The 18378-nt window shown below is 39.0% G+C and overlaps 1 protein-coding gene across 1 annotated transcript in view; it reads left to right on the top strand.

Annotated features, from left to right (window-relative positions):
- Positions 1–6963: 6963 nt before the first annotated feature.
- The window catches only part of NMNAT2 (nicotinamide nucleotide adenylyltransferase 2), a 1202096-nt gene continuing 1190681 nt past the window's right edge, over positions 6964–18378 (top strand). Inside the window, exon 1 of the mRNA XM_044085265.1 lies at positions 6964–7353. Within this exon, the coding sequence (XP_043941200.1) occupies positions 7269–7353 (85 nt within the window). The 5' untranslated portion in view covers positions 6964–7268. The remainder of the gene's footprint in view (positions 7354–18378) is intronic.

Here is an 18378-nt window from a genome sequence, read left to right as displayed (position 1 = left end):
ATTTACCCCAGGACTAACTGGCCTAATCCTCCTTGAGACAGGGGGTACAGCCTTAGGGTGGATATGGCAAGATATTTATGTTTATGAGACTAAATCCCTTTGAAACTCATATAAATGCTATGGCTCCTACTGACAAAGCAAGGTAGCTGCTTGAAGAAAGGAGAAGGCCTACAGGAAATGGAAGGAGATGAAGAAAGATGTCACAGAGGAACTTGATGCGTGAGGAAACCCATTAAAAGGAAGATAATGGGAGTAAAGCAATGAAAGAAGAGCAAATGAGATGAAAGGAAATGAAAGGAAAGGAGATGAGAGGAAAGGAACGGAAAGGAGAGGAGAGGAGAGGAAAGGAAAGGAAAGGAGAGGAAAGGAAATGAAAGGAGAGGAGAGGAAAGGAAAGGAGAGGAAAGGACAGAAAAGAAAAGAAAGAAAGGAAAGGAAAGGTGAGGAAAGGAAAAGAAATGAGAGGAAAGGAGAGGAAAAGAAAGGAAATGAGAGGAAAGGAAAGGAAATGAGAGGAAAGGAAAAAAAGGAAAGGAGAGGAAAGAAAACAAAAGGAAAAAGGAAAGGAAAAGAAAGGAAAATATAGGAAAGGAAATGAAAGGAAAGGAAAGGAGAGGAGAGGAAAGGAAGGGAAAGGAAAGGAGAGGGAAGGAAAATAAATGAAAAGAATGGAAAGGAAAGGAGAAGAAAGGAAAAAAGGAAAGGAAAGGAGATGAAAGGAAAGGAAAAAATGAAAGGAATAAAAAGAAAAGGAAAGGAAAAGAAAGGAAAAAAGGAAACAAAAAGAAAGGAAAGGAAAGGAAGTGTCAAAAGGCAACGGGCCGATTCTTATTCAAGTTGCAAAGGGCCCATCCTTCTTCAAGTTAAAGACATCTCTAAGAAGAAAGGGTTCCACAAACTATGTCAGTGTGCTAAATGATGAAAGCAGATGAAGGCAGAGCCAAGGAGGGAAAGAAAGAATAGCTGAATACTGTCATTTTTTTTAATCTTCTTATTCTAATGGGAGAAAAAATTCAGGATGCCAGTATGAGGAATGCCCTGGGTGAAGAAGACTTTATGAATTGGAAGATTGATACAAGTTGCATGGTGAAGGACCTGAAAAGTCTAAGGCAGGACAAGGTGCAGTGCTTAAACAACATCTACTCCCATTATACTAAGAAGGATAGCTCTAATTCCAGGCAGACTCTAGCAAATCTCTAAAGAAGGCCTCCAGAGGAAGGTGCATTCCTGGAATACTATAAAGATGCCAAGTAATCACATTTCACATGCAAAATAAATAAATATTGTTTTTTCAGGGAAATCTTTACCATCCCTCACCTCACACATGATCGCTATGCCCTCATAGCCCCAAACTCTAAATATATCACCTCCAAGGTAGCACAAACTGAGGGGAAAGTAGTTACAAATCACTGTATGTTCTGACTATGAAGACAGCATTGAAGTCCATTGGTACTATCCCCAGAGCCAAAGCATTAAAGTAAAAATAAAGCAAGAGTTCACTTAATAGGAAATGACAAAACATAGTGTTTCTGGGACAGTGGGGTGCTCGTATCCCTGTGCAAGGCAGTGATGAAGCAGCGATTGGAGAAGTAGAAATAGTTCTGTGCACTTTACAAGACACTGATATTAGAATACTCAGGGGGATACTGTGCACTTTACAAGACACTGATATTAGAATATGCAGGGGGATACTGTGCACTTTACAAGACACTGATATTAGAATATTCAGGGGATACTGTGCACTTTACAAGACACTGATATTAGAATACTCAGGGGGATACTGTGCACTTTACAAGACACTGATATTAGAATACTCAAGGGGATACTGTGCACTTTACAAGACACTGATATTAGAATACTCAGGGGGATACTGTGCACTTTACAAGACACTGATATTAGAATACTCAGGGGATACTGTGCACTTTACAAGACACTGATATTAGAATACTCAGGGGATACTGTGCACTTTACAAGACACTGATATTAGAATACTCAGGGGATACTGTGCACTTTACAAGACACTGATATTAGAATACTCAGGGGGATACTGTGCACTTTACAAGACACTGATCTTAGAATACTCAATGGGATACTGTGCACTTTGCAAGACCCTGATATTAGAATACTCAAGGGGATACTGTACACTTTGCAAGTCACTGATATTAGAATATTCAGGGGATACTGTGCACTTTACAAGACACTGATATTAGAATACTCAGGGGGATACTGTGCACTTTACAAGACACTGATATTAGAATATGCAGGGGGATACTGTGCACTTTACAAGACACTGATATTAGAATATTCAGGGGATACTGTGCACTTTACAAGACACTGATATTAGAATACTCAGGGGGATACTGTGCACTTTACAAGACACTGATATTAGAATACTCAGGGGGATACTGTGCACTTTACAAGACACTGATATTAGAATACTCAGGGGATACTGTGCACTTTACAAGACACTGATATTAGAATACTCAGGGGGATACTGTGCACTTTACAAGACACTGATATTAGAATACTCAGGGGATACTGTGCACTTTACAAGACACTGATATTAGAATACTCAGGGGCATACTGTGCACTTTACAAGACACTGATATTAGAATACACTGGGGGATACTGTGCACTTTACAAGACACTGATATTAGAATACTCAGGGGATACTGTGCACTTTACAAGACACTGATATTAGAATACTCAGGGGGATACTGTGCACTTTACAAGACACTGATATTAGAATACTCAGGGGATACTGTGCACTTTACAAGACACTGATATTAGAATACTCAGGGGGATACTGTGCACTTTACAAGACACTGATATTAGAATACTCAGGGGATACTGTGCACTTTACAAGACACTGATATTAGAATACTCAGGGGGATACTGTGCACTTTACAAGACACTGATATTAGAATACTCAGGGAGATACTGTGCACTTTACAAGACACTGATATTAGAATACTCAGGGGGATACTGTGCACTTTACAAGACACTGATATTAGAATACTCAGGGGATACTGTGCACTTTACAAGACACTGATATTAGAATACTCAGGGGATACTGTGCACTTTACAAGACACTGATATTAGAATACTCAGGGGGATACTGTGCACTTTGCAAGACACTGATATTAGAATACACAGGGGGATACTGTGCACTTTACAAGACACTGATATTAGAATATTCAGGGGATAATGTGCACTTTACAAGACAGTGATATTAGAATACTCAGGGGGATACTGTGCACTTTACAAGACACTGATATTAGAATACTCAGGGGATACTGTGCACTTTACAAGACACTGATATTAGAATACTCGGGGATACTGTGCACTTTACAAGACACTGATATTAGAATACTCAGGGGGATACTGTGCACTTTACAAGACACTGATATTAGAATACTCAGGGGGATACTGTGCACTTTACAAGACACTGATATTAGAATACTCAGGGGATACTGTGCACTTTACAAGACACTGATATTAGAATACTCAGGGGGATACTGTGCACTTTACAAGACACTGATATTAGAATACTCAGGGGATACTGTGCACTTTACAAGACACTGATATTAGAATACTCAGGGGATACTGTGCACTTTACAAGACACTGATATTAGAATATTCAGGGGATACTGTGCACTTTACAAGACACTGATATTAGAATACTCAGGGGGATACTGTGCACTTTACAAGACACTGATATTAGAATACTCAGGGGGATACTGTGCACTTTACAAGACACTGATATTAGAATACTCAGTTGGATACTGTGCACTTTACAAGACAGTGATATTAGAATACTCAGGGGCATACTGTGGACTTTACAAGATGCTGATATTAGAATACTCAGGGGGATACTGTGCACTATACAAGACACTGATATTAGAATACTCAGGGGGATACTGTGCACTTTACAAGACACTGATCTTAGAATACTCAATGGGATACTGTGCACTTTACAAGTCACTGATATTAGAATACTCATGGGGATACTGTGCACTTTACAAGACACTGATATTAGAATACTCAGGGGGATACTGTGCACTTTACAAGACACTGATATTAGAATACTCAAGGGGATACTGTGCACTTTACAAGACACTGATATTAGAATACTCAGGGGATACTGTGCACTTTACAAGACACTGATATTAGAATACTCAGGGGGATACTGTGCACTTTACAAGACACTGATATTAGAATACTCAGGGGATACTGTGCACTTTACAAGACACTGATATTAGAATACTCAGGGGGATACTGTGCACTTTACAAGACACTGATATTAGAATACTCAGGGAGATACTGTGCACTTTACAAGACACTGATATTAGAATACTCAGGGGATACTGTGCACTTTACAAGACACTGATATTAGAATACTCAGGGGGATACTGTGCACTTTACAAGACACTGATATTAGAATACTCAGGGGGATACTGTGCACTTTACAAGACACTGATATTAGAATACTCAGGGGATACTGTGCACTTTACAAGACACTGATATTAGAATAGTCAGGGGATACTGTGCACTTTACAAGACACTGATATTAGAATACTCAGGGGATACTGTGCACTTTACAAGACACTGATATTAGAATACTCAGGGGGATACTGTGCACTTTACAAGACACTGATATTAGAATACTCAGGGGATACTGTGCACTTTACAAGACACTGATATTAGAATACTCAGGGGGATACTGTGCACTTTACAAGACATTGATATTAGAATACTCGGGGATACTGTGCACTTTACAAGACACTGATCTTAGAATACTCAATGGGATACTGTGCACTTTACAAGTCACTGATATTAGAATACTCATGGGGATACTGTGCACTTTACAAGACACTGATATTAGAATACTCAGGGGGATACTGTGCACTTTACAAGACACTGATATTAGAATACTCAGGGGGATACTGTGCACTTTACAAGACACTGATATTAGAATACTCAGGGGGATACTGTGCACTTTACAAGACACTGATATTAGAATACTCAGAGGGATACTGTGCACTTTACAAGACACTGATATTAGAATACTCAGGGGGATACTGTGCACTTTGCAAGACCCTGATATTAGAATACTCAAGGGGATACTGTACACTTTGCAAGTCACTGATATTAGAATATTCAGGGGAATATACAGAAAAGCTATCAGGTTGGTGACATAGATGAACATGAAGGTGTATCGTGAGGAAATAGAAGAAATAAGGCTTCATTTCCAAGATGTTAGGAAGAGTGTGGGTTGTAATTTGAATTCATATATCACTGAGGTGGGCTGCTGATGATTTGAACCTCAAAAAGGATTACAAAGGAAAGAGAGGATATAATTTGCTGAAGTGTATAATTTCAGTCTGACATGAGAAGGACTTCTTCACATAATGGTTAGTGGATACACCTTGAGTATGTACATGTTCAGCTGTCAATGAGGTAAGTGGTATGGCTGGTAGATCAGTGAATGGGAGTAGCGTATCACTAGCAACTCTACTAGGATACACTACACTGACACATTTGTCTCTCTATGCTAAGAATGCATGAATAAAAGAGCCTTTTTTGACTGTCGCATTCCAGTCTCCAGGACGGCACACAGGTGTGACGTTCACAGCAAGAAAATTGGTTTTATGCACAATGCTAAAATGGCTGTTTTATGTTGTGAATGTAGCTATTAATGCCAATACACCTGGTTTTGACAAAGAAACAACCATACAGTGAGGGTTATCTAAGTCTTCCACCTAAGAGGTCATAACCTAAAATATACTTTATCTAACACTGTCTATCCAATCCTTCTGCTGTTTCATACCATCTAAATACCTGGAATGTCAGTGACGCAGGCATTCATCTTCTGAATCATCAGACCAGTTATAGTATTTAAAATAATATTTTGCCACTCACCACCTCATATGTGTGGCTGAGTTCGAAAAATGGTCTATATAGATCAGTGGTCTGTAAAATTACGAAATGTACATAAATAAATTATTGTTGGGCCATGCTTTACCAGAGTAATTAAAAGAGAAAAGTTAATAGTTCAGCGTATTCTGAATAAATTCGTTTTCTCTGACCCAGTTCATGGGACATGATGTGCATAAAAGTAAAAAAAATGTTCAATAATTCCACATCATCATGAAAGATTTATTAGATTAGGAGCAGTTGCACCTCTTTCGATATTTTATTACTGGGCTAGCAGCCACTGGATAACTGGGCTATACAGGTAAATTATTAAGACACGGAGTAATTAACATGCTGCTGGAAATGATTGTTTCTTCCTAACTGCATCCCTGTCTGCTGCTTTACTGTCTGTTCTTTGTATGAAGTTGTTAGACATACAGCAGCCTTCAATCAGAAATGGTCAAAGGTGGTCAATTTCCCACACAACAAAAGAAGGCACATGCTAATCTACCAACACCAGTGACGCAGAAGATTCCTTTATTTATGTCTTTATCAGCAGAGATTGTTGAGACAGCCCCCAACCCCTGTGGAAAAAATATTATGTTTATATATATAGGAAGGCTTAAAACATTTTAAATGAAGACGCATTTTTATTTTGTCATGCACATTTTTACTAAAAAAATGTTTTACTATTGCAAGCAAAACGTATTCTAAGTTAAATCCATAGTTAGTTATTCACTTGTATGACCTAGTACAAGTATATATTATTGCTGTATTTCTCGCCTCCCGTGTGTTATTGATAAACCTTAGGGGAGACAATAGTATCCGATCGCATTATTTGGTAACAACATTTCGGGATAACGTGCAGATGCACTTTAGCCAGGAAATGTTCCTTTCAAATAATTGATTTTGTAATAAAACCCAGGGAATGAATATAAGTCCAAGCCTTCGAGCTACTCAGCGTTTTATCAAAATTTTAGGAAAGGTTTAAAAATCGTATTCTACCCCCCTCCCGCCTCCATATACGACCTAAAAGGAGCGACCACTACGATTGTAGTAATACAGCTGGCATTTAAAAACGTGACTAATCAAAGAACCCGTGTTCTTCTACGGCTACCGGAATGAAGAACAAAACACCCACTCGTACTTGCCATCCTCCCCCGGAGCTTGGAAAGTGTTAAGCCCGTGGGCGGGGGGGTACCAGGTGACGTACTGCGCCTGTTCGTTTCCAGCCCTTCGGATCGCAGCCGAGCCAGAGCCTCGCCTAGCACTGCAGAGCTACTGGCTGTACTCAAGTCTGAGAGAGTGGGAGAGCCCAGCACAAGAGTGGAGAAGCCTAACCCAGCATTGCTATGACCGAGAGCAGCAAGACGCACGTTATCCTGCTGGCCTGTGGCAGCTTTAACCCCATCACCAAGGGCCACATTCACATGTTCGGTAAGCTGACCCTAGTGGACTGCATCTTGCTTTTGCTCTGTGTCTATTTTTACGATCGTATATGCTTTGCTGTTGTGTGGTTTGTAGGCCTCTAGGTGGGAATCTTGCACTTGGGGGTTGATAGAGGAGGAGATATGCACGGGTTGTTTTTGGATATGGGGTGCACTTTTGCGCCCGGCTGGGGTAACCTGGACGCTTCGAGGATACCCTCGGAGCTTCCAGGGAAGGCTGCTTGTGGCGCTGTCCACCGCCTCTGGTGCTGAAATCCCTTTCATTATTCTCGGCTACAGTCCTTGCCGTGGTTTTTATCAGCCTGTACCTCTGGATCACGGTTAATGGCAATCAAGGAAACAGGGATAATGATCCGTGAAAATAAGGGGAGGGGTATAGGATGAGTTATGCGAGCAAAACAAACTTACACCATGCCTGTGCCGGTACAAGTGCATCATGTAGTAATTAGTAGCCGGCAATAAGGTGCCATTCAGAAAAACAATATGGCAAGGTAGAGAAATACTGCAATGCAAACGGCCCAGACAAGCAAAAACAAGGAACTGACCTTGTAGTTGTATGATTTGTGAGGTTGTGTTTCAGTATTTCCGAGAAATATGTCATAATGTGGTAAGAAAGTAACTGTGAAAAAAGTAATTCCTCTAAAGGTGAGGTGTGTGTGTGTGTGTGTGTGTGTGTGTGTGTGTGTGTGTTTTGGGGGAGCGGTACAATTTGGGGGTGTGAAACGTGGCATTGTTCGCACAACACTGCGTCATGCAATGTAAACAAACTAAAAGCTTCTTGAAAATGCAAAATAAGCTGCCGAAATGAAAGAGCGACTTTATAAATGAAATATTCAAGTCCTCGTTTTAAATTACGTGCCTGCTATTGATGGGAATACCTTTGTTTTGTGACCGAAGAAACTTTGAATTGATTCTCCCTTACTGACAATAACAGTAAGATTAGCAAACTGTTATCTGTAGGAGATTGTGGCATGTAAAGAACTGAGAGGGGCACTATTGTTTAAAACAGTCCCTAGTTTTCACCTAGGCAGTAATATATGTACTCTTCGCAGAAATGTGTTTTTTGTCAGTTAAATACGTTTTCCAAAATATGAAAAAGGAGTTTTACAATGTTTAGGTGTATTAGGCACACAACAGGATTTCAATGTGATGTGGGCAAGTGCAGGGACTATGACAGCTAATAAAAGCGTTTAATAACATCCCTGTCTATGAAGAACGAGAAATCAAGGCAGGGGCGTTTAGAGTGAAATGCTAAGGTATTTATAGAAAATAGCATAAATAAAATTACAGTTTTGTGAAAGAAACGCCTAAAAAGCTGTAACTTTAGAAACTACTAAATGTTTGCTTAAAGAATTTCATTTCAAACACATATAGTAGTGGAAAGAAGCTCGGGTGCTTCATTCCTGTTGTAGAACAATCACAGGAACTCATTTCGTTTACATTTCTGTGCACTTTTATCACAATATGTAATGACATATGCATGCTTACAGAAAGACAAATTATACTTTGAAGGGTTTTGCAGACACAGTCTTCTAAAAAGTCGGAAACAACTGGGCAGTTTGTCGTTTTTGCTGCTCTTTCATTTAGCCTTGATTAAGTACATTATCCATTTGGCAGGTTTTCTGGTAGGTATCCAGACCAAGTTTCCTGCAGTCATATTTCTTACTTATCACTGTGATTCGGTACTAATTGACTAAAGCACTATCTCAGCTATGGGACCAGCGAAAATGCCTTATTGACTTGAAAAAAGTAAATAAAAATGATACTGGAGTTTTACCTTTCATTTATTCTGTTACATCTCAACGTTTCCCTTTTTTGCATACCTGCTAGATATGGGACACTTAAAAAATCTATTACATTATACAAGATAGATTTCATGTTATTAAATGTATTTATTTTATTAATTGTTGTCACTAGATTCGTCCCATTAAGCATGACTTATTTTTAAGGGAGAGATTCAAACTGTAATTCATACCTAATTAATGATAATTTGGCCAGGGCACCTCATAATCTTGGACGTGTGTGTTTGTGTGTGTGTGTGTTTGTATGTGTGTGTATGTGTGTGTGTGTGTGTGTGTGTGCGTGTATATATATATATATATATATATATATATATATATGCGTGTGTGTGTATATATTTATAAATATAGATATATATGTATGTACACATAGACACAGACACACAGACATACACACACAAATATATATATATATATATATATATATATATATATATATATATATTTGTATTTTCCAGTGTATCTCAATATTCCAAGGATCACAGGGAAGATCCTCAAATTTTCAACAGCGGCACTTAATGGCTACCAGCAACTCAGACAGATAGAGGTCTCATTCTAATGCCTGATTGACAGTGGCAGGAGTGCAGCACAGTAGGAGAATATGAATCCAAGTGCTTTGCATGAGGATAGAACCAGCACCTTTCAACTCTTCACAGATGAGCCACAAATGCTAACAATGGCCAGGCATCCAAAACATGTATTTATTTATTTACAAGTTTTTGACTGGGTCAGTGGTGCAAGGCCAATGGTCTCTTTTCAAGGGAGGCATGAGGCGGTATTCATACTGACTAGGGGAAATTTGGCCAGGGCACCTGGGAACTTGCCTTAATCTTTTTTTGATAGGTGTTATGGGATCTTTTAAATCCATCTGCACTACCACCAACTTAGGCAGATGGGGCCTTGGTTTAGCACCTCATCCAACAGGCTGATTGTTTTCTTTCCTTTCTTGTATTATTGGTACCTAGTTTGAATGCAGCAAGCTTTTTGTTGGAGTATTGAGTAATGACAGCAAAGTGTGCCTCTTGGGCTTTTGGTGTTGCTTCACATCTACTAATTTATACACCATGATTCATGTACCTCTCCATTTAAAGCATTTTCCCTTCTGTAGGCATTGCTGCTCATTTCAGTTCCATAGCTTAGCTAGTGAGAAATAGAAATAAAATAAATATTCTTTCAGTTTTATTTTCATGGTTTTGATATTGCTAAGCCTTAGAACTTGTGTATTTTCCCCTCGCTGTCATCTTTCATCATTATTTCCCTATTTAATGCTATTGTTATTCAATGGCCTACAATAATCGTTATTCTTTATTTATTCATCATGCCAAGTCATCTGAATAAACTAGTTTTCTCTGACCAATGCCCTTCCCTTTTGGCACCTTCCATTGGCACAGAGCCCCCCCCCATGAGATGTAAGGGGAGAAGCTGAAAACAGCAGGCATAGACAGAAGTCACATCTGCAAGAGCAGATTCATATATGTGCCCTCTCACATCATTCAAAACTAACACTCTGATGTGCTTGGAGGATAAGCAGGAGTGAGGAGGACATAAATACCGTCTTTGTTGTAAAACAAGGGCCTGACTACCTTCCATGTTTCACCAGTGATCAAGAAGAAAGCAATTAATAGGAAGCAGATAAGATGGAGGTCAGCGAAGGGAGAGGGTAAGATGAAAACATGATTAAGAATAATTTACTTAAAGTAAAAATGGCTTGCCACAAAAAGATGAGTTGTAGGCATCCTGGATTATTCATACTAACAGCACACATTAGATTAATCCTTTTGTTGTCAGGTGGTTTGTCTTACATGGAGCTAGGCAGATTTTAGACCTTATCTTTCATTAAAAAAGTGTTACAGAAATAAGGATTACATTTAGATTTACTTGTCCTATGCCTTCAGTTTAACCACTTGAATCTATTAATTTAACTCCTGCTGCTATTAAAGTCTTATAGCATGGTGGATTTGAGCAGATGGTCATATAAAACTCCTAATAATGGAGATACTACCTTTGCAATAACACTGCCGCCGATATTAAAGTAACCATAGAGTTCAGGCATTACAAGGACCTTGCTTTAGACTAACCCCAATGAAGCTTTGAAATGCATCTGATATACTTTGACAGGAGCCATGACATCCTGGTTTGGTAACTGAATATTCTTTTGTAGTGGCATTTCCCAGCCCTTTTCAGTGTTTCTGCCACTGCTGTATGGTGAATGAGTATTCAGTAGTGCAGTTTATGAACACTATTATAAAGGACAATTGGGGAGCCTAATCAGTAAGGTATTTTTTCAGCATCAAAATGGAAAAACACATTATGCTTTAAAATACATTTTAAGAGAAAAATATACATGATGAATTGTATATATCAGAGCTGTAGTGGAATATCTATCTGTAGTGCAGACACCACTGGGTATCCATAGGCAGTGCTCCTCAGAGCAGAACTGCAACACACACTGAGGAAAAGAAAGATGTAATATATCTGTTTCTAAAAATGCAATAGCTTGCATCAACACAAAAGTAAGAGTATACCTGTAGTTACAACTACAGTACCAGAAATTGGCAAAGTATTAGTGTTTCTACATTGCTATTTTGCTATCAGTTACTCAGGCATGAATGCTTTGCCATGTCTCATTGCTGTAGTATCAAGCTGCTGTGTGTGAGCAGAGTGACTCGCCCTGCTAAGGGTGTAACCACTGTGTTAGTCATTGTTTAAATCACTGTTCTCATCCTCAGCTGATTTTAAGGCTGCACTGGCTTAAAGTTAATTAATTGATTAATTGGTTTATGCATTGGTAACCAGATAAGTAAGCTTGTTTTCAGACTAATTTTAACCATGACCCATTTTAGTCATGCCCTGGGCCACTTAGGGCAAGGATAAACAAAGGGCAGTAATTTAAGCTTAGCACTGAACCCTGAATTTCACTGATGTGAGGAAGAGACCCTACCTGTAGAACCTGCATGATGCTTAGAACTTTATAAACTAATACTCTGATGTCAACCAGCTTTGTACGTCTGGTGGTTTTGTACAGTTTTCTCAGCACAAGTCATCAGATTCTTCTTCTTCTTTTGTTGATCATATGGCTTGTCTGACAAGCTGTGACAGGTAGTCAGCTGAACTCATAATTGTTGATTTATTAAGGAAGCAATTTTTTGTGCTGCCTGTGATCATAGAACTCTATACTTGTTTCAATGACTTGCTATCATTTAACAGCAAAATGTGTTTCAATTTGTGAAAGTCAGATCATCTGTGGTGCCAAGCTGTATCAGAAATATCTTCTGCTACATTCAGCAGGATCAGAGGTGTAAACATTGGTGTTTCCAGGTCTATTGGCTTATTTATTCATTTATTTATCTATCTATTTATTTATTTATTTACTTACTCTTTTGACCAGGTATGCCTAACTGGGTATCCACTATATTTGATCACGTGAAAAGTGAATGAATTTAAGCTTAATTTCTATTCCTTACTGACCTCTTCCATAGGAAATCACTATTGGTGTTGTTTCTATTTGTGTACCAGTAGTGATAGCTTTGGGGATTTTGTTTTTTCTCCATAGCTGTGTGATTATGGGTCTTTTTTTTCACTGAAGCTTTGTCTGGTCTGATTTATCTGTTTGAAGCATCAGTGAGGTTTATTGTTGACAAAAAGTGGGAAAAGCACCTATCCCAACACACTTACTTGCACTGGAGACAGAGGAAGAAGAAAATCTTTAAATAAATGTTATTACATATAACAAACACATGGTTATATAAAGACATAAGCTGAATGGATAACAAAGCCAGTTACATCATCAAGAAGACATTAATACATACAATGATTGTACAGGAATGTTTATGATGGCTGAGACAATTGCAAAGCATGAATTTAAGGTACATAGTCTTTCAAAGAAGATGTTTGCTGACATGCAGCACAGTGGCACAGTGTCTGTCTTTGCTGCCTCACAGAACCCAGTTCTGCAGTTCAGTTATCAATTGGGGCACATTCTATGTGGAGTATACATGGGTTTTTATCAGGGTTTTTATTTTTTTTTCTGTAAGCTATAAACATGCACATAGATGAACTTGAGGTTCTTAATATGGCTCATAAGCCATTACAAATTTTGTAATTTGTGTGCATACTGATTATGTCTAAATAACTAAATGTATCTGTAATTTTTCTATGTGGAGCTTTTGTCCCCAGGCCTCTGCTGAAAAAGGGCCTTTTCAGTTCAGTTAGACACCCCCGGTTAACAAATGTAAAATAAAATAAAATAAAAATAAATAAGATTATATCCGGGAAGTGAGAATATGTGTCTGCATCCTGTGATGGACAGTTATCTAACCATTTGTCTGAAAATTGTTTCTTTGCCTTCTGCCTGTACTTGACAGGACTGAGGCTGGTTTCATGCTAATCAAGAATGGTATAAAGCAGGTTTTGCAAAAATAAATGTTTTCTGATATAGCATTAACTGTGTTACAGAGTGAGATTCATTAATTTGTATGGAGTATTACGTGGGCATCATGATTGGTACATTGTTATAGGTACACAATTATGTATTATACCCTTTAGTGTGACCAGCAGTACTCAGCATGGTATTGTATTGTGTAACCTCATTGTTGTATCATTTGTTGAGTTTTGAAGTAAACTGAAGGCATGAAATATCAGGATATTGGTGAAACCCACAGCAGTGTTAAACATCTTGTATAGCTAGCAGCTAAAAAAATAGTTTGATTGCTACAGAAAAAGAACAGATGTTGTGAAGGCTGCCAACCTAGCTAGACAGGCTTTTGTAAATAATTCTATGTCATTGTAAATATTAATAGGATCCACAGGCTTGTGTAACAAATGTAAGAAAATTGTGTTATGTTCTGAGCTTCAAAAATGTAACCACAGTGCACCCCACTGAAAGAAAGCTGATAAGTCAAGCGTCTTAGGAGTGTTTGATCTCAAGCTCGGAAACAGGATGTCTGGACTAAGGAATTCTTTTTATTGTCTTAGGACAAGAGTTAATGACTAGATTTTACATGTAAAATGTATTTTATTGTTGTGGCTTCCTGCAGGTGCAAATTGCAAAAAGAAATATAAATTTTAAGTTCTGGGAGCCTGGGAAACTAAATCAGAACTGTTAAGAATGATGTAATCTGAAATGACTCAGCAGTACTGTGTTATCAATTTAAGACTTTCTCAGAGAGAGAGAACTGAGCAGTTTGGATTTTTGTCTAAAGCTGACATCAGCTCACCAGCACTTGCTTTGCTCTGTAAGTAGGATCTTAGATCTTAGTATTTCTCTTTGAGATAGATATAAATAGTAAGATTAGTCTAGCTGTGTTCTATATTTATGTCAGACTATCCTACAATATTATTTTAAAGTTTCCTGTGATTTCTGAACTCTGTAATTCCATTGTGTTGAAGTAATAAGTATTGTCTTGTGTTCTTATTACTTATTAAATATTTTATATATATTTTATTATATATTTTAATACTTTCAGCCGTGGGTGTTTTGTGTAGAGATAATTTAAGCTCTTAGAGTACATTGCATGTATTTGGTAATACTGTCCAAGCCACTCCAGTAGTCTTGCTGTTCGTCACACTTACTATTTGGATAACAGCAATATTACACAGTGAAATTGGTCACTCTTTGGGAAGGGCCTTATAGCAGCTGATAATAGTACTTGGTGACAGTTATTTCTAACTTATAGTCTGGAGAGAAGGGGGCATAGTTGGAGAACCTGTGCCAGCCTTCCCCAGGAGTGTCTGTGTGTTTGTATATATAACTCATATCTCAAAGTGTGTGTGTATATGTCAGCTACTTGAGCAGGGACACAAAGCACTGGTTGGACAGAGAGGGTGCTGGAGGTTTTAGCTTGACCACTAGGCTGATATCTGGACCCTATAGTTGTGCCAGTGGGGAGCCTTATTTGGGATCTGGAGAGAAAGGGAGAAACCAGCCCCAGACTGACTGTGACCTCTGTGTGCTCTTAAGGGAAATTGTGCTTTACTGTGTGTGTACTTGTTGTCCTCCCAATGTGCATGCCCCTCACTGGTGCTAGTGGTGAGTAATGAGGCTCCTTGATTACTGGGCCAGTGGACAGGCATCACAGATGTGTAAAAAAGGAATTCTAACAGAGAGAATGTACAAAGAAAAAGAAAGAAAGAAGGAAGTAGGTCCAGGGGTACAATAAGATGAGAAAGTGGAAAGTAAGAGCAAATGAGCTGAAATAGCTCATTTGCAAGAGCTTAAGACTGAAGATCTAAGTTCCCAGGTTCAATCATATGCTTTAGCAAGGGGTGAGGTTTGGCATAATGGTTAAAGTGTTTACCTCGTAGGTGCAAGGTACATGGTTTGATTCCCACTTTTGAGGGAAATTGTCTAGGCAGAAAATGGTTGACAAGGACAGCTAGCCTAGTATTTATGTACAAACCTATGAGCCTACGAGGATATGTAGCAAGCATTCGAAAAGTCAATGCTGTCAGGTGGGCAGCGTATGCTAGAGGACAAGAATGAGATCCAGTGAAAGAGGAAAGGCATAACGTTAAAAAGTTACAGTATAGAAGGAAGTCCTTGCAGGTAATCAATAGAGAAATGACAGGTTTATGACCTTCAACTAGGAAGAATTTGTGTACGCATTGTCACAACCTGACCACTAGAATTGTCAATGATTATCCATATTTTGTGACCTCTTTGCTTTCTTTCCAAAGCCTTCACCAAATAATTCACTTTTATGCAAGCTGAAATTTTCTATGAATTAGCTACTTTAGCAAAACATTGATGATGCAGCTGACAGTAATTACTGGATCTGTTGTCAGTATTTCCCATAAGTCCTTGCTGTACCCAGGTCCAGTTGTAAAAAACACTGTTGTAACTATCATGGGAAGGTTATCATTCCTTGTTCCCAATAGCACTGCTTGTGTACACAGCTTTCTGAGTTAGGCCAGATCCAACGAGAAGCTTAAATCCAGGCTAGGTATTCTGAAACCATTAAACGAATATGACTTTGACGTCTGAATGCTTACCCTTTTGACCTTTTTTTCTTTTTCTTTCTTTGCATGACATCTGTTTCGTATACTTACACCATATTAACAGTTCATAAAGAGATGTGCTTGAGATATTGAGTTAATTTCACATACTTACTACTTTGACGGATTTGAAACATTATGAGTTTAAACATTTCAGCCTTGCTGTTGTGATCCCAGCGATTTTTGCTGTGAAGACACAGTGTTAGTGATAACTAAGCACAATAAAAGGAGGTCAGCTGCACAGATGGGGACAGAAGGTGGAGGAATCACAAGCTATATCAGCAGCAGGAATAACTTAATGTTGGTTAAACAGGATGATGCCCTGGAAGTTATCCAGTTATCCATGTGCAAATCACAACAGTCAAAGTCTCATACTGTAGCCTAGCAACCTATAGGTTACCCTCTATTTGCCTAGAATCCCATAGCGACCTACAGGAAACACTCACCATTAAACCAAATACCTTATTAGTGAGACTTTAACTATCTCTCTGTAGACTGGGAAACATACACTGCCTCACACTAGCAGGCACAACAATTCTTGGACTTTATTAACACAAATACCCTTGACCAGATAATGCACACACCTACCAAGGTTCAAACATACTGGACCTGGTACTCACCAATATTGGAGAGAGCTGCATCGACCCCTGCCCCCCCACCCCACCCCCATGTTAAAGGCCAAGATTGAGATCCAGTGAAAGGTGAAAGGCATAACATTTACAAAGATGCAGTATAGAAGGAAGTTCTTGTAGGTATTCAATTAGGGAATGGTGGATTAAGACAAGTTTATGACCATAAACAAGGAAGAACCCCAACAAACCCTGTAACATTTTGGAACTATTCCAAAGCAAACTACACCCTATGAAGTTGTAGTTATCAAAATTCAATGCCCCTCCCAATCTTGAATTGATGACAACCTATGCAGAATTGTTCACAGAGACCCTGTACAACCATGTAAATGGCTGTTTAGAGGCTGCTGTACATACAAGAAGTAAGTCCAAAGCAAATTCTAAAAACAAAGCACACTGGTGGAATCCTAACCTTATGAAGTTATATAACAAAAGGAAACAAGTCATGGCTAAGATCAGGAAAAGCAACTCCCATAAAGATAGGAGTTCTCTAATTAAATTAAACAGGAAACTAAGATTTCTAATTAAGTCTAACAAGGTCAATTATGAGTGCAAGATAGCCTCACAGACTAAAGACAGCCACAAGACCTTCTATAGCTGTGTCTGAAACTTCATAAGTAGTGCACATCAGTGTGCTGAACTGGTGGTCAGTGGTACCACCTTCAATGATCTATAGCTGTGTCTGAAACTTCATAAGTAGTGCACATCAGTGTGCTGAACTGGTGGTCAGTGGTACCACAGGTGCCACCTTCAATAATCTATAGCTGTGTCTGAAACTTCATAAGTAGTGCACATCAGTGTGCTGAACTGGTGGTCAGTGGTGCCACAGGTGCCACCTTCAATGAGAAGAGTGACGTAGAAAATTTGCTGGCTGACAAATTCAGCTCAGACTTCACCCCCCACTTCCCCTTGACTCCTTCCATGAAATACCTACTAGCATACCCCCCAACTATTAACAGGGAGAGGGTACTGGTGGTGCTTGTTAAGGCCAAAGGCAAAAAACACAACCTCAGTGGGCCCCAACAATATCCTGGGATGCCTCCTAAATAGCTGGAAACATGGGCTATCAGGAACACTTGAGCCACTTTTCAACTATAGCCTCAAAACAGACTTTGTACCAGAAGAATTGAGGACTACAAGGGTTATCACACTTCATAAGGGTCGACCATCAACTGACCTGGAAACTACAGATCTATTACTCTGTATAGCCTAATAGGCAAAGCCATGGAATAAATTATCATGGAAATGATCAACAAAGACATAGGCAATCTTCAGACACTGGATCCAACTACGTTTGGTTTTGTCAAGGGAAGATCATGCCCTCTAAACCTGGTGGACATCTTTGAGAATGTCACAAAGGCAATGGATGAGGGGAAAATGGTACATTCCCCCTTACCTGGATCTGGCTAAGGCATTCACATAATACCCTACTTGAGTATAGTTGACAAACTCGGTGAACTGGGCATAAACCCCTACATAACTCACTGGATTGCCAGCTGACTCACAGACAGGATGCAGTAAGTCAGGATTAGTGATGTTACCTCCACTAAGAGACCTCAGGGCTCCATGCTGGGACCACTCCTATATGACTTC

The sequence above is a fragment of the Protopterus annectens genome, chromosome 10.part0 (genome assembly GCF_019279795.1).
Source record: "Protopterus annectens isolate FY-2018-M chromosome 10.part0, PAN1.0, whole genome shotgun sequence".
Taxonomy (NCBI): Eukaryota; Metazoa; Chordata; order Ceratodontiformes; family Protopteridae; genus Protopterus; species Protopterus annectens.
Note: the sequence above shows the minus strand (reverse complement) of the source record. Positions and strands in the feature narration are given on the sequence as shown.